Here is a 26,683-nt window from a genome sequence, read left to right on the forward strand (position 1 = left end):
ATAAACTGCAGGTTCATTACATCATTGAGCCACCGAGGAACTGGTGGGATTCAGCTCTTTGACAACACCTCACTGGGAACCTGGTCACATTTCAGGCTCAGGGCTTAGAGAGTAAATGCACAGGTGTTTAGAATAATATATATATTTTTTTGGGTGGGTGGGGGGCTTTTAATGCCTTTTATTGATAACATAGTCGAGAGAGACAGGAAATGGGGAGGCAGAGAGGGGGAGTGACATGCAGGAAAGGGCCGTCTGATGCAGGATTGGAACCAGGGCCGCCTGCAGTGAGGACTATAGCTTCAATGTGGGGTGGCAGCTCTACTGTGAGCTAAACGTTGCCCGGGGTGTTTACAATATTAACAATGGAGTGCATTATCCAGTATATACGGTACAATAATTAAAGACTGAATTGAAGCTCACAGTAACATGTAATTTGCTGTGGTATATCCTATGATTACTTGCGTTTGCAATTACATCACAATATCATAAACACGATTTTGTAATCACACATGCTGCGATATGCTCTGGTTATGTCATGCAAGGAGAGCCAAGCTGTCAGTGTGAAGCAGCAACGCCACGCTTAACCTGCGTTTCCTTTATGTTAAGCTTTACCAGCTTGTCATAAATGTGCCAAGTAACAAGCCTGTAACTTGAATCTTACAAGAAAGACCAGTTTATGTTAATGAATAAACTTCGTACAGCTATTACTTGTGTCTGTTGACTAATACAGATAATGAGCTTGAAAATAAGAGAGATATTCGGCCATGTATATCCTGTGAAAAAGGCTTGATATTGCAAATTGACATTTATACTTAGGCGCTGTACTTTAATGTGTTATGCAACAGGTGTCTAACCTCCATGAATACCAACAAATAGGAAGATAAAGACCAAGTAAATCAGACTGGAATCTCAGACATGTGCGCTTTATTGGGTTGTTGTGTACACCAGAGGCTTGAAGCCCAATGCACAAACCTTCTGATAAGGTAGAAGCTTTGTCTTTTGCATAATGACAAAAACAAACTGGACCAAGTATCGTTTTAAGGCTGAAAGTACAAAAAACAAAACAAGTTTCAGATTACATAATTTACATATTAAGCAATACTACAGGTCTGTTGGGCAGTGGGCCCACCAGAGAATAAACCTTCATAGAGGCAAATAAGGTGGTGAACAAAGACATCTGGAATGACCTACACAAACACGACAATGGACATCATGTTCCTCACATTCACACCGCCTGGGACGCTCTGTACTTCCGGCAGAGTTTCTCCCCATCAGGGGGCATGGTGCCATAGCCATAGTGATGAGGGAAATGGGGGAAGAGGTGTTGTGGGCTCAGCATACACCAGTGTGTTGGTGTAGGCATGTATGCAGAGCCAGTCGTTTGGGTTTGTAGCAGTGTGTGTTTTGGGAGGTGGGGGACTGACAAAGTCTGTTTAGAAGCACTTCCTGTGGACGATGCTGGGGCCGGACTCATCGTACTCCTGCTTGCTGATCCACATCTGCTGGAAGGTGGACAGGGAGGCCAGGATGGACCCTCCGATCCATACGGAGTATTTCCTCTCTGGAGGAGCGATGATCTGTGTTGAAGAAAGAGAAGAGATGTATTAAGATACTGTAGTTCATTTACTAACATTTGTGTATCTTGTTGAAGGTCAAAGTCATAAAGATGCAATATTGTAATGACAGTGTTTGTCCACCGGGGGCAGTAGAGGCATAAAGAGCTTTCTGGAACACTTTTTGCATCATTGCCTCAGGGAGGAGGAGGAAGAGTGACTGATGAGGAGTTTTACCTTGATCTTCATGGTGGTGGGTGCCAGGGCAGTGATTTCCTTCTGCATACGGTCAGCAATGCCAGGGTACATGGTGGTACCGCCGGACAGCACGGTGTTGGCGTACAGGTCCTTACGGATGTCGACGTCACACTTCATGATGCTGTTGAAGGTGGTTTCATGGATACCGCAAGACTCCATGCCTGTTCACAGAGGGTGTAAAGGAAAATTTAAGTGTCTTGTTTGTGTTTTCAGATGAAGTCATTTCACTCAACACTATCCATGAAGTTAGTAGCTCCATGGTGTTACTTACCGAGGAAAGAGGGCTGGAAGAGGGCCTCGGGGCAACGGAACCTCTCATTCCCGATGGTGATGACCTGTCCGTCGGGCAGCTCGTAGCTCTTCTCCAGGGATGAGGAGGAGGCAGCGGTTCCCATCTCTTGCTCAAAGTCCAGTGCAACGTAACACAGCTTCTCCTTGATGTCACGCACGATTTCACGCTCGGCTGTTGAGGAGAAGGAGAAGAAAAGATTTTAAATATTTGCTCATCTGCCCCTCTGCTTTAAACATCAGCTCACTTTGAAGTTGGCATCCGTGTGCTGCTCACCTGTGGTGGTGAAGCTGTAGCCCCTCTCAGTCAGGATCTTCATGAGGTAGTCTGTGAGGTCTCTGCCAGCCAGGTCCAACCTGAGGATGGCGTGGGGCAGGGCGTAGCCTTCGTAGATGGGCACTGTGTGGGTCACACCATCACCAGAGTCCATGACAATACCAGTGGTACGACCGGAGGCGTACAGGGACAGCACAGCCTGGATGGCCACATACATGGCAGGGGTGTTGAAGGTCTCAAACATGATCTGGAGGAGAGAGAGAGGATATGAGAGATGAGTCACCCAGTGAGTCAAAGTAACTGGTATGGGTTAGTACAGTCAGATTGTGAAAGCACAGCACACTGGCCTGTTTTGTTTTGAGTATATAAAAACACCAGAAAAAACAGTCATTACAATAATCTGTACTTTAGTTGGGTCGTTTTGACTGTACAACAGGAAGTGCAGTAACTAGCTCTTCCATCATCATCTGTTGCATCATGCAGTCGGTTTTGTTAGATATAGTTTAGCAGGTCAGAAAACAAGCCAAGTGACCATGCTGCAACTAGTCATTCCTGATGCATCACAGTGCAGAGCGATAGAGACCTGAAGCATCCGCAGAGATGAAAAGATCAACTCAGGACAGAAGAAACCTGGAGATTGTAGGAGCAGGAGGAAATGGAAATGAGGGGAAGAAAAGCCTGGATAGTGACATAGTTTCCTGCTGTTGGGCTCTTGCAGGTGAGCTGAGATTTCCTGACTAGAGGAGGGGAGGGAAGGGGGGGTTGGAGTTGTCAGTGTGTCAGTCAGCCATTGTTACCTGGGTCATCTTTTCCCTGTTGGCCTTGGGGTTCAGGGGGGCCTCTGTGAGCAGGACTGGGTGCTCCTCGGGGGCAACTCTCAGCTCGTTGTAGAAGGTGTGATGCCAGATCTTCTCCATGTCATCCCAGTTGGTGACAATACCGTGCTCAATGGGGTACTTGAGGGTCAGGATACCCCTTTTGCTCTGTGCCTCATCACCAACGTAGCTGTCTTTCTGGCCCATACCAACCATCACACCCTGGAGAGGAAGAAAGCGGTTACACATTTTGTAACAAACTTAAAATAAATGTACAAATAACTGTTATTAAAGGTTGTGGATCTGTATAATAAATTTGATAGGATGCTGCTGCTGCTTACCTGATGCCTGGGACGTCCAACAATGGAGGGGAACACAGCACGTGGAGCATCATCTCCTGCAAAGCCAGCTTTGCACATACCAGATCCGTTGTCAACAACGAGGGCGGCGATTTCGTCTTCCATTTTTCTGGACAAAGAGGAGAGAAAAGGGGACAGGATGTTAAAACAAAGAAAAAAAGTGATCTTCTGTGACAGCTCAGTGTTTAAAGTGGATTAAATCCTTGTCATTTTGCAGGATGGACGCTGGATGTCGCAGTGGCGCAAGCTCCCGGTCCAAATCCAGAGCTGAGAAACAAAGGCCGTTTCTCCCTCGGTCTGGCCATGGCCATATAAGGCAAAAGTGAGAGCAGCTTAGAGACAGCGGCGGCAGCCCGGCCCGTGAAGACCGTGTGTCGTTAAACCTCAGATGACACTGAATGACGGCGGGCGGCCACTCCCTTCAGCAGGAGCATCAGCATCACCGAAACCAAATTAACCACTTTCATATCGCCTCACACACACAGAGAGAAAGAGAGAGTCGCTTTTAAACTGTTGAAATGAATGAACTTCCCCATCTCATCTCATCAGGTGTAGCCTAGACCGATGTGTCGTGACCATGGTAACAAGGTGCAACAACTGACATTCGAAAGACGTTCGATTGTCGAATTACCGCAGAGCTGTTAATTCGACAATCGAATCTACAATTAGCGAAGCTTAAGTTTGAGTCCTGCATTTAGGCTAGTCATCATCATCATCTGGTCGCGTGTGTGCGTGTGTGTGTGTGTGTGTGTGTGTGTGTGTGTGTAACCGGAGACATCAGAATCCCGACACCGTGCCAAAGTAGATGCTTACATGTAAACGAGAAGAGGACGGTGGGGGTCAAGCTTTTTAAACGCAGTCTGATTTGTTTGATTGATGAAGCGCTGACAGCACGCAGAAGGGTTATATTTCAAACAGAATGTTACAACATAAACGACAGCATACCAGATAGATAGGCTACCACGTTAAAACAATACAATGTAACCGTCAACAGCCTCTATTCAAATTGTAACAAGTGCATAAGAGAAAAAAAGGAATATATAGCTAATGACAAAACAACGAGCGAATTTTAAAAGTTCCAATCGCTGTTTTCAACTTGAGGTGTTGCACAGTTGCAACTTAACCGGCGACAAAAATCTACACAAATGAACAGTTATAAAAGAAGACATTTCACAAAAAGGAAAGAAAAATACATCTTCAATTCTTGTTCTGCAGTAGTGTTCTTACCTGTGTGAGGGAGGGTTATCGGCTTAAGGAAGGACTGTGACTGAGCGGTACACTCCGTGGAGGTTTAGTGTCTGAACTTCACTGCAATGAAGGCCGGCCGACTGCAGGGTTTTATGAGAGCTCGTGCTGCAGCCCCTCTCCATAAAAGGAAAACTTTCCGCACGGCGCGCTCTGATTGGTTCTCCCGCGTCCACTGGGTGTGGCGCATGCAGATAACAGGTCTGTGCTCTGACAAGACGAGGGAGGAGGTGAGGGGAAGGGGGGTATTGCAAGCGACATGAAAACTTGCCTGTACATTATCAATATGATGATCAATGTGGGATTATTCAATGTTCAATATAACATGTGATTCATTCTTTCTTTATGGTTTTGTGTAGCAGCAACGGCCGCGATACATAAGTGTGAGATATAAGGGCAACAAGTGAAAAAACACACAACATAATGCATGATGAGTGAGCAGCATATAAAATATACATGCTTCTCTGTTTTCGACGTAATTCATATTTATTTTATTTCCACACCATCATCCTGAATGATAAGAGGCCTGCAGCATAATGGTTACACAAACCCTGATATGTTTGTTTAAATAAACCCCATGCTACTTCTTTATTTGTGCATTGCTGGGATTTCTAATGGCAGAACATTGATAAACATCCCTGTAATTGTTTTTAATATAACTTAAGGACAAAAGGGAGCTCTAGATTGCACTGAAACCTGCTGATGCATTTGTTGCAAAGCACAATTTTTCTCATTCATCACGGGTGCTTGTGGTGACTAGCGGCAGGCCATGGGGTGGTTACAGTCTCAGGGTCACTGACAGCACTGTCAACACCCCACTTCACACGTCTGCCCTCAGCGTATATAACACAAACACACAAATCACACACACACACACACACACACTCAAGCAGAGCAAAGTGACAGTGATACGTGTGGTTGAGCTGAGGTATGTTTACAGCAAACACCATGAGGTTGTAAATCACTTATCTCTCACCACTAGTGTGATAATCTTAAAGTGAGCGTTGGGCTCAGATTAACCCCCTGCTTATGTCAATGAGACGTAATAGGCAGGTGTGTAATTTTCACGACATACCTATATTTGGTGACAGGAAGAAACTGCAAGGCCTGTTGTGAAATTATTATCCATGAACATGACTCACTTAGGTATGCATGAACACACCTGGCTGAGCACACGCCCAGATATGTCACAGAGTTTATCTCGCTGTAACTCTCTAAACTGAAATTGTAGATTACATGCTGCAGTTATTTTTAAAATTTAACACACGCGCCGCTTGGAAAGCTTCAAACAAAAGCCCATCTTATAAATTGACCAGAGGCTAAGTGGGTGGGTAAAGGGTGCTGTTTTAACTCAATAAGGGCACTGGACAAAGACCCATAAACTTACACTAGGAATTTTTTTTTGCTGGCTCTATGTTGTTCCTAATAAGGATATATGGCAACTGGCTCACCAAAAGAGACAGGAAGTAGGTTTCACAGAGCCTCACTAATGCAGATGCACACGCAGGAAGTGACCACACACGGATTGACAAACATATTATGCACACACACACACACACACACACACACACACATAAGACACTGCACGTATGCCATCACCAGGTATGGAGCGGCTAAGGACGACACAGAATGAGCTGATCAGGGAATTGGCTTTTCAGACTGGCATTATCCTGCTCCAGACAGACACTAAGCACACACACGCACACACACATACACACACACACCAAGTTTAGACCCAGGGCAGGACAACCATCCCTTTAAGAGTTCCTTTGGATGACGTCCATATAAGGAGATATTGGAGCTGGTCACATGGGGGGAAGAATGCACTGCTCAGGTCATGTGACCAGTCTGAGGAAATGAATGAATCTCCCTTTTTAAGGCTGTGTGTGTGTGTGTGTGTGTGTGTGTATGTGAATATGAATATGAATGTTGCTTTATTTTACCACATTTCACCCCTTTATTTTCTCTTTTTCTCCACCCACACAGATTGATATTTAGATTTATCTCCTAATTTATTAAACTTTGCTCTCACTAACTCCTCCCTGACAAGTCATCTCTCATCATTTCCTCTGGACACCCATGCAATTCCTCAAGCTGTTTCAAAAGTCAGCAGCGTGCGTGCGTGACTCATGCATGCATTACAACACACACACACACACACACACAGACACACACCCTCTCTGCATTGCTCACTCACACAGTCAGAGAAACTCACAGGCCTGGCTCTCAGCTCTGACTAAGACCGTATAAGGAAGAAGCTAGCAGGTAGCTTCTGTCCACTTTTGACTCATCTCTCTTCCTCTCCCCATCCTTCCCTCCCCTCCCCTCCGCTCCCCTCCCTCTCTCTTTTACACACAGCTTCCTGCATTTGCCACATTTCCTCCCTCTCCCGAATCAATCACTCCCTTATTCATTTTCCCAGGACAGGGACAATTATAGGAGTGCAGTATGAGGTCAGTGCACATATTTGCCTGTTTCACTCCTTACCAGTCTTTCCCAGTCATTTATGGCATCGCATTCCAGCTGAGTTTCATACACAGCATGGAGAGGGAGGTGTGGCTCGTCCGTGTGTGGCTGTGTCTCTCTCTCTGTGTGTGTATATGTGACGTATGTGTACTCAATTTACTTCACACTCATTTTTTCACAATTTTTTATTAACAAAAAGGAACATTTTAGCATTCGATTGCAAAAATGAGCTGTAAATACCAGTGTCAGAGCAGATTTGATTCTTCTCTATGTGTGTCAGGCAGTCCAGCTCTTCCCCATGTCTACCAGCTCCATGCCTTCACAATAGGACCGTGGTCTTGAAACCCTCACCTGGTTGCACCACAGAGAGAGAAAAAAACCCACATGATTACATAACAAAAAAACCCCAAAAAACACGTACATCTCTTTGAATACACACATATAGTTTGGGCACCCCTGGTCAAAATTTCTGTTGATGTGAACAGTTCAGCAAGTGGAAGATGAAATGATCTCCATGAAAAGACATCAGGTTAAACTTGAAACACTGCAATATTTTAAGCAATATCAGTGTATTATTTTTGTTTTGCACAATTTCAGAGTGAAAAGGGGAAACAAAGCTGCAGCCTGCAAAATAACGGGAAACCCAGGAGACTTGAGCTAAGGAGGGGCTACTAGCTACTAACTATGCAGGGCGGCCAAACCTTTGCTGCGGGGCATTTTCCTTTTTTGTCATTTTAAAAATGTAAAATATTAAATATACAGTATATAGTATATACAGTATGTATATTGTTTAGAATATAAAGGGAATGTGTTATCGGTAACTTTATGCCTTTTGGAGATCATTTAATCTCCCACTTGTTAACCCTTCACATTAACAGAAATTTTGAAGCAGGGGCGCCTAAACATTTGCAGGCCACTGTATACACACAAAATCAAACACACACTCACTGTGGGTGTCCTGTGGGAAGCCAGTTGCTGGAGAAGGGGGAACGGAGTCCACTGAATGGGTTCGACAGGCCAGCTACAGACGGACAGGTCACTGGCCTTACCTGAGTCCAACACGCCGTCCCCCATACTCATTTCACTTCCCCTCCAACCGTACTGAGAGCTACAGGTAACACACACACACAGAGCCGGCAGTTAGTTAGGGTTACACACACATGATGGGCCAGAGCCGAGTTTTAATGTTTTATTCACTCTATTTTAGGAGAGGTTTAAGATAATATGTCATGATTTTAACGACCAATTGGCATTGTCAATCGATGTACTTTAATGTCTTCTTTAATGTTTTCTTATGTATAAGAAAAAAAGAGGTTGTTCTTTTTCTGTCAAAACATGTCAAGGTAACTGAGCTATAAATAAACTCCATCAAGCTATTAGTTGTTGTTGGGTTTTACCTTTAATCTTTGTATTCTACCCATTTAAACATTTGAGTTTTGCATTCATTTAAATAAAGTAAAGGTAAAGGTACTCTAAGATTACATATATTATGATCGGGACAAATCCACAGTGAATTATCATTCCTATGAGCTCCACAGGCCTTTTTTAGTTTAGTTTAGTTTATTGAAACAGGACAGTGTACAATACCATTAGTCAATTCGGGCTAATTTCCATCTGTAGTCCATCTGTAGTTTTTAGCCTCTTTCATACTATGTTGGTCTATCACCAACACTTATACTGTTTTGGTTCACTTTCACTGCTCTCGTTTGCATTTTTGCAGATGCATGCAGCTGTTCGGGCGAGACAGCAGTGATACACCCACTGTACTCTGCCCTCTAATCTCTAAATGGCAGACAGAGTTAGCAGCTAGATGGTGAAGATAGTGAGGCATTCAGCTGCTACAGGCAAATATTCCCCTCGGGAGTCGAGACAAAATCACTAGAGAGCTAAAAAGAGATCTAATTTACATGAGTCAGATGTCCTGACATGACTTCAAATGAACACCGATGTTGCTCTGTGGCAGCTGTTTGTATAAAAAACAACAGTTTGCTAACACATTAACCATTAACTTAATAATGGGATGAAATATCACTGTTGCATTGATTTTTAGGAAAAATAATACCAGCACTACGGCTAGTGTAATTAGTGGTGAAGATGTGGACACAGTGGATTCTTACAAATATCCAGGCACTGTGTTTGACACCTCTCAGATTTGATGTTAATAGGTCAACAACGAATCCACTTGCTGCGGAAGTTGAACTTAGATGTGTTGAAACCCATATTGTGTAATGTGTAGGCTACCTTTCATATATTGAAATCCTCTTAACTTCTCGTTTTATGGTTTGACAGAAGTTGTCTAAACAATACTGAGTGCAGCTGAATGATATAAACCCTCTCTGGGAGACACAGGTCCTTCAGAAAGCCAAAAATATCAGCAAAATCGATCATGCCCTGTCCAAAGAATTCACTCTCATGCCGTCAGGCCGGCGTTACTTGCCCCCGCCCAGGGCGACAAGCCGTTGCTCCAGGTCATTTATCCCCTCTGCCACTAAGCTGCTGAATTTCCATAGGTTTCCTATGTGCAATATACTCAGGCACTTTATCTATATACTTGTTTTTTTATTTTATTTTATTAAGTTGTTTTTTATTATAACTAATTTCTGTATTTCAATTGTTTATTCCTTACTTGTTGCTTATTGTGCTCTTCTGTAGAGAATGAATAAATGTTTGTCAGTGACTGTAGGAACTAAATTGCCCAATGAGGTGGGGGTTATTGTGGGAGAACAGCTTTGGCCGTAGTTCAGTTTATATGACAAGAGGTTATACTCAGCAAGGCTAAAAGTGGGTTACTATCAGAAAGCGCTGGGCTGTAGCTAACTGGGTTTATTGTTTATTGTTTATTTGGATCCCCATTAGCTACCACATCAGTGGCAGCTAAACTTCCTGACAGCACTTTCCTGGAGACTAGTGAGTAAAGGAGTGAAGTGCGATGTTAATGTTTCTGTTACGTAGCAAAACAAAAGCAATAGATCCTTTAAAGAAAAGTCAGCTGATATTTGTAAGGTCAAATTGTGTGTGTGAAAGTGTCTATACAACTTGGCTGATCGATAGATTTCAAATATTTTGTTAGGTTTAAAGTCAAGGTTTAATTGGTTTCATCTTGTGTTCATAAACTGCAGAGGCAGCTGAACTGGAGAGGAGCTGTCAGGTATCACTGTTGTATCATGTGGTGAAAGCAGCAGGACGCAGGATGTGTTTGAGGCAAGAGGGGCGGGTAAATGAGGCAGATCTCTGTGAATCCAGCCTGTTTAGACAGATTTATACATTTTGTATATGATGTGTACATGGCAGCAGGGTAAAAGGCACATGTCATATGGTATGCATACTGTATTGTATATTTTCACGTTTTCAGGTGGAGTTCACCTGATGAAAACAAACCACTGAAATCTTGAAGCTGTTGTAACTGTGATGGTTGGCTTCAGTGAGAACAAAATAACACATGAACTTCTGACGCTGCCAACCAAGGACATTGACGGTCCATGTGTGATAATAATGGCTATGTGTGTGTGTGCGTGTACCTGTGTGGGTAGATCGTGTTGATGCGTGTTCCATGGCTGGGGCAGGTGGAAGCCAGCGACAGTGTGTCGTCGTGGTAACAGCAGGGGCGGTCGAGCGCCCTGAGGTGCAGTAACTCATCGGACCGGGTGAAGGCCGGATTGTCCAGTGAGTCTGCCGATCCTGCCCACGAACGCAACCAGAAACGACCTGACAGCTCATCGAAGTGGTTGAACCTACGATAGCTACACACACACACACACACACACACACACACACACACACACACACACACACACACACACACACACACACACACACACACACACACACACACACACACACACACACACACACACACACACACACACACACACACACACACACACACACACACACACAAACCACGATGATTGGATCGCTTCGATTGGACCAGGGATATAGCTACAATTACCAGGGTTCCTATGGAAGTATGGAAAAGTATGGAATTTGATTTGCTACATTTCCAGGTATGGAAAATGGAAACTATTGTATGGAAATATATTTATCTTAATACTTGGTTTGGTCTTATCTGAAGTTATTTGGGTTAATTAATTTGTATAAGCTACAATCTCCTGGAAATTATTTGGTGACATAATGGCATGCAAATTCAGAATAATGAAAACAAACAATTAATTGCATCATTTATTTACATGATACACATCTAAATACTCAAATGTCACAAATTATTTGAATGTTTTACTGAGAAGTCTGGAAATTAGGGCCTGGAAAAAGTATGGGATTTTGAAATTTCAAATGTGTTTTTATGTTTATGCCATTAGATTGGATGTATCCTCATTCATCAGTGATTGGTCCTAGAGACAGGAGACACTGAAGAGTCTAAATCCACAGAGGAAGTGGAACAAAATGCACCTGTACGTTTTGTGTTTGCCACACTTTGTATTTCTATTATTAATTCATGAATCAGAACTATTCATGGACGAACACAGAGCTGAAACTAGTACATCCTAGAACAACAGGCCTGAAACACATCCTGCTGCCAGTGCTCAGTTTTAGTTGAAGCTGTGTTTAAGCTGGTGTCGAGTGTATGATCATGCTGGATGATATAGTTTGTGACGCTGGTAAACTAAACTATATTGGGTTGTGTTGGCAGGTGTTCCTATTATTTTGTCAACCCATTCAATTCAATCAGGGTAAACTAAACAACAGGCCTGCTCGTTTGTAGACTACATGACAGTAATTGCATACACACCCACTGAGCTTTTCATTAACTCTAAACAGGCGAAATCCAAATCCATGTCTGGAGGAGGAGGAGGTCTCAGAGGCTGCAGCTCAGCTTTCATCCTCAGTGTGTAGCTGTACAGCCAGAATCTGACACCTAGTGGATATTTACTGCCATTACAGATGTGCATTTTTTCACACCTAATTTATCTCAGCAGCTTTTCATGTATGCCAAACAAAGATCCAGTCTGATATTTTATTAATTTCCAACATATTTATACTCTGAACTCACTAAATCAGCCTCTTAACATCTAATGTGTTTAAACAGTGTTTCATATCTGTGGGTCTAGAAAGCAAAAAAAAACTCCACAGATGATTAAAAACTTATATTTTCCTTATCTTTAAGGTAGTCATGTCCGTCATAAAAGTGGATTAGACTTTGGTGAATAGTACATTATTCAGTCAGAGCTACAGACCTGTGGTAGGTCTGGCAGTACCTATAGAAAAAGTCATGTTTATTATTGTCAAGTATCAATATTCAGCAAAGACTGAAGTTTTATGTAGTTAGTCCAACCACCCATTTTATGTAGCTTATTCCCATCCAGTTAATTTGAATGGTTAATTCATTAGAAACTGCTGTTACTACTAGGAAGTCTTAAAAAAAGAAGTGACAGGATAAAAATAAATGTCAGTGCTATACTAATTGGTTTTTCATCATACTTTTTGATCGCTATATTGTATTTTATGTGTTATTGAGAACTCAGCAGACACCCTGCATGTAATATTACTGTACACTCTCTATATTAATCTTTATATTGAGCAGTGGATTTACATTAGAGACTGAGTGTGTGGGCTACCTGCTGCGGGTCTGATCCACTTTGGCCTGGATCAGAATGGCCCGGTAGCGTCGCACCGCCACATAAGCCAACACGGCAATGACGGTCACCATGACGAGTAAGATGGCAAGACACGCGCACACCAGTCGCACTCTAGTCATCCTCATGTCACACCTCTGACCCATGTACCAGAAGTCCTCTCCTACAAGGCAGCTGACACACAGACAACAAGAAGTTTAGCTTACATGCAGAATAATCTCTTGGATAGACAAAAAAAAAGAAAAAAAAGAAAGATGCATGGTGTGAGGGAGTGAGTGTGTGCTTACCGGCAAACAGGAAGTTGTCCTGGGTGGTGTGTACAGATGCCGTGGTGATGGCAGTAGTCAAAGTGACAGACGGAGGAGCAGCTGTAGTTTGCAGCGCCAGGCTGGGACACACATGTGTAGCCTGCTGGACACTGCAGTAACCAGTCGCACACATCACCCTGCAGACCTGGAGGGGAGGATTCATTTATATCACTTTAAACAAATCTAAAAAAAAACAAACAAACAATGTTGTATTTAATGATTTGAAACTGAACTGAAAAAAAAATGTTTTTGTTAAGATTTGTAACACTTCTGGATCTGTCAATTTGTACCTTTCATTTTTTTTATGTAAATTGTTTTTTTTTTTCATTAATTCAGTATCTTTCATTTTTCCATGTAAATTTGTCTTTTTTCTTTTCTATTTTTTGTTATGAATTTCTGTATTATCTTCTTACTTTGTTGTTGCTGTTTTTTTTTTTTTTTTTTTTACATAGGGGAGGTATTTTCATATGCCTTTTTGGCTTCCACCTCTCCTGCACAATGTTTAATTTCACTATTTTCATTGTTTATGCAGGTTATATAATGTTCAAAAATAAAAAAGTAAAGTAAAGATTGAATGTATCTACTAGCTCAATACGAAAATAGATTATATAATCTTGAAGTAGAAGTTATGTCCACAGTTATGCCAATGTTTCTTTTAAGAGGAATACTGCATTTGTTGGGGACTATTTTCATGTGAAGATTAATAGACATTTTGTGTCCTGGTGGGTGGGACAGTGTTGGTAAAACTGACTTTAAATAAAGTTCAGTGGCCATGTTCATCATAATGACAGAATATATCTCCCAGTGGGGCAGTCTGACTCATTGCTGTGTTTTATTAGCTGAACAACAATGGGAGTTGATGGGACAGAGGAAAAAGATAAATAGGGATTCAGCTGCACGGGAAAAAAACATGTTAGTGCAATTTATCTATTGTTGATTTATTTTTTCCAAGGGGTGTGTTGACTGTCAAAACCACAGAACAAACCAAAACCACCAAAATACTATCACAGTTAACATTTAAACATGGAACAATTACTTTTCAGATGAAGGGAATAAGATAATAATCAAAAAATGAGTGGGTATGTTTACATGCAGAGTTGGCTGACTTCTGTTTGACCTGTATTATTTGACACACTGCGGCTGTGTGTGCCCTTCTGCCAACACAATATGCCTTTCAACCTTGTTTGTCCACCAGCGAAAAACAGTAAACAACTGACCGAGTGAGTGAGGTAGCTTTATTCCACGCCACCACATCTTTTGACAACATCAAAGTGCAGCCACAGCATGTGCTTCGTTGTGGATGTGTACACACAACAAACACCACAAGTGAAATAAGTGGAGATGATTGCATACCACACTAACAAAGTTAATGTCAGAGTAAGACAGACACTTTAATGAGATTTCTCATAATTGGTTTATGATCTTAACCGAGTCAATCTAACTGAGTTGTGATGCTCTCATGAGTCAGTCTGTAACTAGGTTAATCAAATAAACAAGTTAAAGATGGAAACCCCCCCTCAGGTGAATGAAGCCACTGTAGCTGGCTCCTAACTGGGCGGTCAAGGGATTTTTTTTGTGCGTTCACTAGAAAGATGACAGGAAATGAGGGGAAAATGTGCAGAACGGTGTGCAGCAGTGGTCCCAGCCTGAAACTAAAACCCACGGGGCATCAGGAGCCTTTGGTAGCAGTGACAGGTGGGGCATCTCAGCGCAACACAACCTCACCTCCCAGTGTGATGTTGGTGATCCTGGACGACCTGAACTCCCTCCCCTCCTTGACTGCCTGAGCGAGCCCAGTGCGCTGCAGCAGTGACGAGGGTCCCGTCCTGCTGAGCCACTGCAGAGCACCACTGGTTTTAAACTTCACCAGACTCTGCACTGCATGGCCGCTGGAACAACAACAACAACAGTAGATTCACAATTCTTCACAAAATCCACTGCAGCTTAGACACACCAACATGGAAAGAACCTATAGGTTTGAATATATGTGACCGTTTTCATATATACGCATATGCTAAAATATATGGTGCATATAAGTTTCATATATCCGCATACTATATCCTATGCGCATATATCCTCATGAGGATATATGCGCATATATGAGGCTTATATGTAGTTTATCTGTGCATATATGCTGCATATATGCACCATATATGCACTATATATACACTATATATGCACCATATATTTTAGCATATATGCGTATATATGAAAACGGCCAATTTTATGTATGTCACATATATTCAAAACTATATTAAAACCTATAGGTTCTTTCCGTGTGAGCAGTTTGTGCCTCTATCCGACAAAGTCACACAGCAAAAGGAAAAACTACACATTTAATGCCACTTCCCTCTGTTGTTATGGTATTTACATTATTTACAGGATCCTACAAGACTGAGGAGTCTATGGCCCTGCTGCTTACAGCTCTCTGAGGCTGTATGCAAGGTCGGAGATAAATGCCACCTTACCATAACTCTACCTTCCTCATGTCTTGTAGACTCAATGTTGTTACATCATGTTAGATTATCATAATATTCATACGTTCACCATCTTAGTTCAGAGTGTTAGCGGCCAACCAGCTCTAATCTTTACACAGAATGTCCTTCATTTTGCAGGTATTTGCTCATAAGCTCATAAAAGTATTGATCAAATGAACCGTTTCTGACCTGTTGGAGCTAAATGATAAATTAAGGTATCATTAAAATTAGAATAACTCATTCCAAGGGGCACAGGTATATCTAAAATATCTAAAAATGTTGTGCCAAACCATCTTATAGAAGAGGACCCTCAGTCAATCGGGTTCATTCTCTTTGCATTATGAAAAAACAAATTTCATGGAAACCCATAAAGTGTTCATCCACCACTGGCATCTCCAGAGCCATGTATTATTCTGAAGGTTTAAGGAGTATGGTGACTAATTTAATGGTAATAAATAAGAGGGATGAACAAGAGTTAACTGTAGTTTTGCTATTATGAACTCACCTGCTCCAGACCTCCAGCAGTCCGCTAAACCCTGGAGCTTTCTGTAGGTACGGCTCCACCTGAAAGAAACAGAGGTTAGAAATGAACAGAAAACACTCACGAAGAGCTATTATAAAATGAAACATAACATTTTCAAGTATCTCTCTGCAGGCAAGGTGTGTTTGTCTACGTAACCTCCTCACCCAGGCCGCAGTGTCTTCCTGCAGGCCGGCGGTGAAAGCCGATCTGGACTCTTCCACAATGATCTGCAGCAGCAGCTCTATTGACTCCACTGTTCAGAACAAACACACACTTTCATTAGGACAAGCCTGGTTTTATTTCATTACACACAGAACAGAAACATACACACACACACACAGATGTTACCTCTGACAGCTGCAGGCTGGTCTGGCACGATGTAAAACCTGGGTGTCTGACTGGTTGTGGAGCTCCAAGTGGGCGTAGAGGTCACAGCAGAAGGAGTGAGCGCTCGGTGGGCCTCCTCCTCCTCCTCCTCCTCCTTCTTGCTGGGATGTTGTGTTGTCCAGGCCGGAGGTGTGCGTGGTGGGTCGGCTGTGGGGGAGTTTGTGGTTGCGCTGCTTGACGCATCATCTCTCTCAGTTTCTACATCTCTGTCTCCGTATCCATATTCTAATTTAGCAGTCGTGACTGAGAGCGGATGAGAGGGTGTAGTAGCGGTGACGTAGCTGTGGGACTGTTTATGCGTAGCATTGTTAGTAAAAGACGACGAAGGTGTGTGTGAAGGTGTGGAGTTGGCGGTTGGTGCTTGCGAGGTCGTAGACGCAGGTTGGTCCACGGTGGAGTCTGTGACAGAGGAGGTCAAAGGCATCGTGGGTGTGTAGGCGGTGCGTGAACCTTGTGAATCAACGGCCGTGTGTGAAGATGCACTGGGCGACACGCGAGGAACGAGAGTCGGTGAAGGTGTGGGTGAGTCTGCATGTCGGTGTGTGTCGGTGGGAGGCTGCGTGTGCGTTTCAGTAGCGGTTCCTGTGGCAGCTGAGCTCTGGACAACCAAGTCTCCACGTGTAGGTGATGATGAATCTGTGAAACTGGAAGTGTGGTCTTCAACTTTGGTAACGCCAGGCTGGGAGGAAATAGTAGCTTGTATAGCTGTGTGTGCATTAATAAAATTCCTTTGCGTACTTTCTGCTGTTGCTACAGTGTGCGTCTGTGTGAATGCAGAGGATGTGTGAGGGGAGTGTGTGATGCTCTGTGGAGACTCTGTTGTGGAAGAAGTGGGAGTGTGAAGCTTGTTGTCAAATTCATCATCAAATGCAGCAGTTTGGTTGGAAAAGTCCGATGCAGCGGATTCAAACGAGTCCGTTCTGCTTTGGATGTGCGGATGAAACGACGGCGTTGGCGCGGTGCTAACGGCGGCGTCGAGCTCTGTGATGTGGGCGGAGGGTGACGTGGTGGGAGCCTGCGAGGATGCAGATGATGATGATGATGATGACGCGGAGGGTTCGCTATCAGTACGCACGCTGCTGGGTGACGTTAAAGGGTCAGAGGTGATCGCAGAGGAGGAGGAGGAGGAGGTCAGATCGGAGTTGAGTCCGTCTGTGCTTCTCTGGCTCCTCCAGGAATGGGACTGTTTCTCCCCGAGCGTCCCACTAACAGCTCCCCCACCCGGGATTCGGGCGGTGCCACTCTCCCAGGTTATCATGGAGGGCAGCTCAGGGGTGAGAGACGGGACGCCGGAGCTGGGCGGAGTGGAACGAGCTTGTGTGGTCGCATGTTCGCCTGTTTGCTTAGATGTGTGGCTGGTTGTGTATTTGTATGCGTCCGTGCCAAGAAAGGTGTCGGTGCTGACCACAGCTGCTGCATCGGTCAGCAGCTGTGCCGTCTGTGTTTGAGGGATCTCGCTGCGAGAGTTTGTTTCTGTGTTTGCGGTGCTCGGCGTGTCTGTGTGCTGAAAACAGGGGTGTGTTCTCTCCCTGGCAGATACGGGACCATCAGTGAGGTGATCAGCTCCAGATGTATCCGCTCCATTGTTTGGTCTTTCCTCAGGAAGAGGGAGAGTTTCCCTATCGGATCTACCAGCAGGCGTGAGTCCATGCATGGGTGAGGTGGGGTGCAGCAGCCCCTGGTCCTGAGCGGCGGAGGGACCAGGCGCAGACCGAAGCCCGGGACTCGACTCCAGACCTTCGCGGAGGCGCCCTCTGACCCCTTCTGTTCCTCTCATCAACTCCTGACTAACAGGAGTTGCGCTTGTAAAGCTGGTTCCTGTCTGAGACCAGCGAACGAGGTCTCGGCCTGAATGTGGGCTGGTGTGGTCGTCCGAGGAATTCCTCTCATCTTCCTGGACTGGAAAGACCAGGAACAAACAAAAAAACAGAGAGTGGGACAGAGTGAGGACAGGACAGAGTGGAAACCACAACAACATCTCCCTGTCTCTCACACCACATGCCAGTGTGATAACAACTTTCCGACTGACAGATTTATACCTAAGAGCATATCTTGAACAATAAGTATGTTTCCACAGGAGAAACCACAACATTCCTCTTTACTGTAAACAAAAGATCTCTCTCAGCATCGCACCTCTTATCCAGAGACAACACACAACATAAGTAAAGCTCAGCTCCAAAACAAGCCTGATCCAAATGTTATTACGACTATTAGATCAAATGCTCGTGATGAGGGTGCAAGCGCAGGCAAGTAGGCCACACTGGATTAAAGCGGGTAATTGTGTTGACAGTTTCTCACCATAATAGGACAGCTGAATCGTATCTGAAGAGTGTCCTGCTCCCGTCCAAGTCAGGGTGGCTTTGTGTTCGTCACAGCCGGAGAGCAGAGCCGTCCCTTCGCTCTCCAGAACCTGACTTTCCTCGCTCCCAGTCCCAACACATCGCACTGTTATGTTTGAAACACTTTCCAACCGCACCACCTTCAAAAGTACCGTCCTGCCCAGAGGAATATCTACCATCCAAGTACAAAGTGAAGGGGACTCGTCGGCGTTGTGGCTCGTGGAATCGAGTCTATCTGTGTCATTAAAAAGTCCAGGTACAGTGAGAGTGATGTGACCAGCGGGCTCTTGGTCCAGGCTGACATTTCCACCACAGTGGTGGTGCAACAAGGCCAATGTTTTATCTGAGGAAAGAATAAGAAGATGTTGTAAAAGATGGAACCTCTGTGTGAGGTTGTAGCTTAATTATTTAGACATTTATGGACATTAATTATGAGCAGTTGAAGGATATTCCACTCTCTTTTGTCATCTTTGCATAACTTGGACTGAGGCGTTCAGTTTACCACCAAACCACCAAACTCTGTACACAGAAACATCTACCAACCTAGTTCATGTTGACAACAGAGCAGCACTATTGTGACTTTATTCAACAGTAGCAGATAATGAAACAGCAGTTTCAGCTAAAAAAAAAAGATGTCCAATACAAAGATCAGTCATGATGGAGGGAGTATACATAATGACACTATAGCAGTTTCAGATAATAGACGTCTGGGCGTCCAGTGATTTCTTTACCTGTCGTGATAATAAAAAGCAACAGGCAGGCGTGGAGCTGCATTTCCAATCCTGAGACATTTCAGTGTCGTAGACTCGTTTAATCCCAAATCCATGCAGATTTTCCAGACTTGTGTTGTTATGAGGACGACAGCTCAGCCAGAAGCGAAACTGGTCTCCAGTTTTTTCCTGCGGACAGTCCCGGCAGCGAAGCGGAGAGGCGTCAGAAACTTTCCTCCTCCATCATTTCCTTGTAACGGAAACCGCGGTGCTGTCAGCGGAGCAGCGCCGCGCGGCCACCTCAAATGAGATCCACGTGTGGCAGACAGAGTTGTCCTGCGCTGTGTGTGTGTGTGTGTGTGTGTGTGTGTTGGCGGGGGGGGACAGAGACAGTATGGTAGGGAGAGGGAAGGGTGGTGGGAGAGGTTTACGCGGCCCTCGGGCTGTTCCGTGCGGTCGTTTGAACCGGTCCGCGTTTCCAAAGATGAGAGGAAGGAATGGGAGCGCGCGCCGCAGGAGCTGGTTCTTTACGCACCGCGTAAACGCTGCACAGGAAACCTTTACCACAGGAGGCACGAAGGCATGAGGGCGGGGGCAGTTCATCATTAGGGCTTTTTACGTTTACACTCTGCTGTGTCAGGCAAACACGGCCCGTAAATTAACCTGTAGAGGGGCAAACATCTTATGTATGACCCCTCTCTGAGTGTGTTTGTTGCCCTGCTGCTGCCTTCAAGTTCCCTCCGACAAATGTCTTAGTTTAATTAGATTAGACACATATTTATTTAAGTATGCTAATAATAACCAACACATTAAAACTGAAATAATACATTACCGGATATCTAGTTTATAAGGCCTATCCATCTAAGTTATACTGTTCCTTGTCGTTGCACTATTTATATCCAATCAAATGGATGAAACCACTGGAAACAGCCTAAACTTATGCTGCTGGTTTGTCTGGACCACAAAGCCTGGTCTGTTGTCCAGCAATGAACAGGACATGTTGGAAACGACTACCCATTACTGGGCGTGTTTGTGTTTTGCTTCAGCATCACTCATTTTCCAGTGTAAGATCATTTATTCAGTTGTAGTAGCAGCTTTTTGGCCACATGGGGGCAGTAGGCTACTAAGGTATTAATGTCTTACCAAGTCCTTAAACCTAACTAGTATTGGGGGTGGTGGGGGTGGTATGTCCAGTTGCAATTCTTATTTTTTAGCTGTTAATCTTTTATATCGTTGTTATTTTAATTTACATGTGTCAAGTGTATGTGTTGAGCAAAATGAATGTGGATCTACTGATCCTGGTTTGGGCTTTTAAATAAGTTTAAACACTTCATACGTTCAGAAAACCTTTATTAGGGTAAGGGTTAGTTAAGACAACAGAAAATAATATATCTCAAGATACATTGTAAGCAGCAAGAGGACTGAATAATTGTGATACATGTATCAGAAAATAATCAACGGCCTTTTTATATGACAAAGATTATGGCCCAGACTACTATCTCTCCCAAACATGAGTTTGAGTGGTTATTGGGTTCATTGTGTAATCAACATTATTCACATTACATTACATGTGTTACGTGATGCCACATGAAGCCAAGATGCAGATTTACAAGAATATTTGCCACATTTGCATTATATGATCAAAGCAGCAGCCACAGCCACACTCACCATTCATAATTGCTCTTGAGGGCCCTAGTGGTCAAGCAGCCGTAAGCAGATGCTTAGCTCACTTATGCCTTGGGCCGACTCTGACCCCAGCACTCCAGAAGGGAGAAGACCGGTTATTTTTTTTCACATTTTTTAAACCTTATTTCATTTATTTGGTGATTTCTTTATTGACTCAAGAAAGTTAACACACAATAATAACTCAAATAGTATACAGTAGTCAGCAGAAGGATTTATTTTAAAAAATGAATATGAATTCATAAAATAGTCAGCATCATCGGTATATGACCCCACCCCAACACACAGCAATTAAAATAACTCTCCCAAATTTAAACATGGCTTCACACAAAAACACAACTGAATTCAAGTTGAGAAAGACTTTATGCTGGGTACAGACTCAAGTTACACATCATTTATTATAACCAAATCTCTCAAATGGGAAACTGAAAAGTGTGACCCTAATCTTACCTAAAGCCTGGGTGATTATTGAGTTCATTGCATTTAAAGAAGTAATCAACAGGTCTGATATAACACTTGATTAAGTCAAAGAGAGGCCATGGAGCATGTCATCCAGAAAACATTCTTCTCTATGCAGTTGGTTTGTATTTGTTGCACCTGTCTCCAGTCAGGTGACTGTTGCAGGTCAGAGTGACAAGGATCTCATAACTGCCTTTCCCAGACCTGCAGGTCCATCTGTATGACCCTTGCTTCACGGCTATTCTGCATGAAACCAGGCGGTCGTCGTCACTGCCCCAGTCTTCATCCCAGACTTGGACCACCAGATTTGAGTGTGTGTCCACCTACATTAAAACAAACAAAGTTGAACCAAACTAATGTAGTTGTGTAGGTTCGTATTTGTTGCACGGACATGAGAGTGGTGTCAATTTTTCATCCTTTTTTGTTAGAAACTCCTGCACACTGTCTTCACTTGCAAAAGTAAGGAAGTGGTTACACACATGTAGCCCATTGTTACGTGTGTAACCACTGTCACTGTCAACAAACTGTTTGATAAAGGTCTAGGATCGAAAAGTTGCAAATAAATACATTCCTTTTGCAAGTGCAGAAAAACAACAAAAAAGTTTGTCGTACATTTTGCCTCCTACACACCTATGTATTTTAGAATAGATGTGTGAAGGGCGTGCGTTTTTTTTCCATGATAAATTTAATGGGCGGGGTTTTGCAAACGGTCAATTATCCCACGAAAAAAAGTCTCCTGTTATATCTGTAGGTGTGTAGTGTTTTCAACAGGCGCTGTTAGTTGACTTGCGGCAGACTCGCTTTATTAGCCTCCTGCTACAAATATACAGCAACCAACTACTAACTTCCTGTGTAAGTGGAAGTGATTCCACCATTGAACCCTGTTGCAACTGTAGCCGATGTTAATCTGACCCTCTGCGTTGTGTTTTGGTATGGACTGCCCCAGGTGGGGTTCGAACCCTAGTCTCCCGCATGGCGGGCGACGATACAAACCGTTGTGCCAAGAGGTCAATGACCGCTTGGCAGTCAGGTTTGCACGTCCTTATGGGTGAGTGAGTGCACCCGGACCCTACACAATGTCAACACATTCGACAATAAATTATTTCGTGATCACGAGAAAACTGTCTTTGAGATAAAGAAATAATAAGTAGTTATCACAAGAAAAGGGCAATAAAAAAAAAATATATACATGGCCATTCTCGGCCATTCATTCTTCCGTAAGGAGAATTGGCTGATCTGTGAAAAGAAGATTATTACTGACTGTGCCCAGATCGTAACGTGTGTTCCAGCGAGGGTTGTCTGAATTGATCACACGGGTCTTGTGGTAGATGGAGCCGTACCACATCTCAGCATATCTGTGAAATGAAAAAGAAAATATCTGAGTTAATATTTGCGTCTGATGCATCATATTTACTGTGCCTCGTCTCTGTATCTTGACTTGTTCTCTACACACCCTTCAGTCCTGCCCCGAATATCTCCTTTCAAACCCCAGGCTCGGACAATGGTCACCACCAGTTTTCCCCTCCAGGCCTGTTTAGGGAAAGTTAAGTACTGCTCTATGGCAGACTTTAGTCCTTGTTGCTTTGTTGAATCTGGTACCAGCTCATACAGTGGTCTCAGGGAGTACTTAACAACATCAGGGTGATCTTTGAGGGTCTTCAGCCAGTTTTGGTAGCCCACTGAGTCCTTATGTGTGAGTGCAAACTCCCCGGTCCAATTTTTGCCTCCCACCACCTCAGTGTAATGCTGGTGGAGTCCTGAGCTGAACGAGTTGGTGACGTCCTGGTTCTGTAGGACTTTGTTGCAGGACTTAACAGAAGGGGACAAGTCAATCTTTCCCAGGCCTAAACTGATTCCCTTTGACAAGCAGTTGTGCACCTAGATGACAGGGAGAAAGTGTGTGAGCAGTGTTTACAGGCTTCATTAGACCTGTGTACTGGCCAGAGGAGGCCTGCACGTTTACGTTACGGTGCTGCAACCAAATATACCGTGGAAGAGGAGAGGCCATTCAGTGTAGCCAGACGGGTACGGGTCGCTGTGACTCGTCTGAATCGACCTCCAAGATAAACCTAAAGGTACACACAAGAAAACAATGAGACAAAGAAATGTGGTGCATTCCTGTTAAGTCAGTAGTAAATAGTAGTAAAAGAGTAAAGTCAAGGCATTAAAATTATTGTGTGTGTGTGTTTTAACCTGGCGGATGTAGTGTGTGCCGTAGGTCTGTATGATCCGTCTGTACTGGGCCCTGGTTGACTGGTTGTAGGAACTGGGCAGTTTTGTCAAGTCTCTACTGAACTCATAGCTGAGGGGAGGTCTGTCTGACACACGGTAACTACATACAAAAAGACAATGCATCATAAATTACCTAAATGTGCGAAGTTAGATGGTAAATAAGATAAACTATGGTGATGTATGTGGAGCTCCTACCTGTAATGGATACAGCTGGATCGGTGGGAGCTGAAGGTGTAACTCTCCTGTTTGCTCCTGGCTAAAACAAAGTTATAGGCAGAAGAACGTGTTCCTCCCACCTCCAGGCCAACAAGCTTCATCCAATCTATTCCCATCTGATATAAAAAAAAAGAAGACATGAGCTCCTTGATATCCAGGGCACTAATTTTGTTGTTTTGCCAACTATGGTATTGTTAGCATATAGCTTAAAGTGCCACAATGCATAGCCTCACAGAAGTAGTCACTGTGCATGTTGACAATTAGTCTTTTCAAAACAACAAACAATTTAATTAGATATAATTAACACGTATACCAGCCAAAACTTTTAGAACACCCCAGATTTACCGGTCTTTTATTGAAAATTACGCAATTTAATGTCTCACTGTACTTTGAATGAAATGAAAGCATAGAACAGAGGTTAACAAGGAAATCATGGAATCAAAATTGTGCCTAAAATACACACCTAACATTATTATTGGTGAATATTCAATATAATAACCAATATTGCTTAAAACATATCCAGTAAAAACATTTTTAGGGGGAAATAACAAAAGGTGTTTCTGGGAGACGCGAAATGTACCCGCAATTTTGACATGACCTATAGGCTATATGTACATGTAAGTGTATGTATGTGTGTTTCATACTTTCCAGCCAATGGTATCCTCATTAGTGTGTTTGAGAAGTAGTGAGCTGTGGATGTAGTCACATAAAATATCATAAAAAGACTTGCACATGATATCTTACATTGTTCAGGTAGCTTGGCATCTTACAAAAAAATTAAATATAAATATGCAGATTTTTTTTCATGTCACAGAATACCTGATGGATCTGTGCATGCTGTCGTGGAAACGATTACTGCAGCGGCTGAATGCACGCCAGTCTACTGCAGAGAGCGGCAGCTGGAAACAAAGGTGAGACCATAACAGAGGTTAACATATTAATGTGTGTGCCAAGTATTGTTGTACGTATGTGTGAATTTGCCTGGTTTGATATTTACTTTCTGCAGCACGTTGTCTTGAAGAGGGTTGCGACGGAGAACACAGGTGCCATTTGGGGTGAGGAAAGTTTTCACATCAACTGTGTAGGCTCCTTTCCTTTTCAGGGTGACAACATCGAATCCCTCCCCCACCAGGCCATGGCCCGGCACAAAGGGAGCAGACTTACAGTCGCTCTGGACCACAAGCTCACAGGAGAGGACGAGGGAGTGGAGAGACAGGAAGAGGAGGAGACTCAGGTGAAGGCAGGATGGAGTTGAGAAGGAGAACATCATGGCTGGAGTCAAAGAGACTGAAATGTTTCATACAAAGACAAAGAGAGAATGATCATCACTTCAACTTGGATGAAGTTATTAGCAAAGGTAATAATGATTGTAATGTTGTTTCTTAGTATACAGGCTGTAAGGTATTTTGAAATGCAATTTCCAAAAAGTCTACGTCTATAACTGATGATCCCTCTATTTATTTACGTTTGTTTAATTATATTTTTTAGACGATGTACTGTTTCCGGCACATGTTCAGTGGCCCTTCAGTATGAAAAATAAAATTAAAGTCTATAATAATATTGCCAACTCTCACCAACACTAATTACATACGGAAAAGCCAAAAATCCCCAAATGGTCACTGCACACGTTTTAAAAGATTGATTATTCAGTTAATAATTAAACTGTAGCAGAAATCTCAGAAACATATGATAAAACGGAGAAATATATAAAACAAAAATAAAAACTTCCGTTCTGTGACAGCTTCACTGTCAGTTTTGACAGATGACTCACGGATGACTTAAAATGTCTGTCCTTTATTTTCAGACACATACTGTAGGTGTGACACGTTCATTGTTACACTAAATCAGTCTAAAAAAAAAAAAAAATTATTAAGTCTATTGTTGAGCTTTTATTGTTATTTTACATACATCTTATGTAACCACAGTCCATTGTCGCTTATATAATACTGTCTTGTAAGAAAAAAAAATTATAATAGTAAATAAAGTCTGTGTAAGTCTCATTAAGGAATGACTTTTATTAAAATGTAAAAGACTTTTTCAAAAAATGGGAAAATGAATAAGATTGAATAAAGAGCATTTACTGTACATGGTGATGCAGCCACATCTGTTTACAGCAGCTGTGATGTACCTCTCTCAATACAATATTTAAAAAATAAAGTAATAACACTGACAATTCTAAGCCAGGAAAAGTCCAAAAGACCTTAATCATTTATCGATAAAAAAAAAAAAAAAAATTTACTAATGAAAAAAATTGTGGCAGGAATCTGAGGGTGATAAAAATAAATCATTTTCATTTTAACCAAGGTTTTTGTAATTTGACTGAAAGTTTTTTTCTTTTTTAATAATCATTAATGAGCATAATTGATTGAAAACAAGATTACCTATTCAGGCATCAGCAGAGTCTCTCTGATCCTCCTGCAGCGAGAGGAGAGTGTGTCAGCCGAGGATGTGGTGACATCGTTGAATCTGCAGGTAGCAGCACTTTATACGTGTAATG

General features: G+C 43.0%; 3 protein-coding genes across 4 annotated transcripts; all 3 read right to left on the bottom strand.

Moving 5' to 3' along the window:
- Positions 1-909: 909 nt before the first annotated feature.
- Positions 910-4,880, bottom strand: actb1 (actin, beta 1). 2 transcript variants are annotated; one of them, XM_083976285.1, is made up of 7 exons: positions 4,778-4,880; positions 3,533-3,659; positions 3,174-3,413; positions 2,377-2,623; positions 2,083-2,274; positions 1,791-1,972; positions 910-1,577 (listed from the first exon to the last, which is right to left on the bottom strand). In XM_083976285.1, exons 2-7 carry the CDS (start codon positions 3,653-3,655, stop codon positions 1,434-1,436), a joined length of 1,128 nt encoding a protein of 375 aa, XP_083832411.1. In that variant the 5' UTR covers positions 3,656-3,659; positions 4,778-4,880; the 3' UTR covers positions 910-1,433. The 2 variants fall into 2 exon arrangements, with proteins under 2 accessions (XP_083832411.1, XP_083832412.1); XM_083976286.1 differs by lacking the exons at positions 3,533-3,659; positions 4,778-4,880 and adding an exon at positions 2,960-3,006 and having other exon boundaries at positions 3,174-3,401.
- Positions 4,881-7,505: 2,625 nt separating this feature from the next.
- Positions 7,506-12,964, bottom strand: LOC310984477 (uncharacterized protein). The gene is made up of 4 exons (XM_083969698.1): positions 12,835-12,964; positions 10,780-11,001; positions 8,210-8,369; positions 7,506-7,612 (listed from the first exon to the last, which is right to left on the bottom strand). The coding sequence occupies exons 1-4, from the start codon at positions 12,924-12,926 to the stop codon at positions 7,538-7,540; spliced, it is 549 nt and encodes a 182-aa protein (XP_083825824.1). The 5' UTR covers positions 12,927-12,964; the 3' UTR covers positions 7,506-7,537.
- Positions 12,965-21,663: 8,699 nt separating this feature from the next.
- LOC310984095 (perforin-1-like) lies at positions 21,664-25,456 on the bottom strand (the record flags this gene model as incomplete). Its single annotated transcript, XM_083969203.1, has 7 exons — positions 21,664-22,061; positions 23,000-23,093; positions 23,192-23,616; positions 23,727-23,807; positions 23,932-24,070; positions 25,006-25,085; positions 25,184-25,456. The coding sequence occupies 7 exons, from the start codon at positions 25,454-25,456 to the stop codon at positions 21,849-21,851; spliced, it is 1,305 nt and encodes a 434-aa protein (XP_083825329.1). The 3' UTR covers positions 21,664-21,848.
- Positions 25,457-26,683: the final 1,227 nt, after the last annotated feature.

This window comes from Trachurus trachurus, assembly GCF_905171665.1.
Source record: "Trachurus trachurus genome assembly, chromosome: 1".
In the NCBI taxonomy this organism is placed as follows: domain Eukaryota; kingdom Metazoa; phylum Chordata; class Actinopteri; order Carangiformes; family Carangidae; genus Trachurus; species Trachurus trachurus.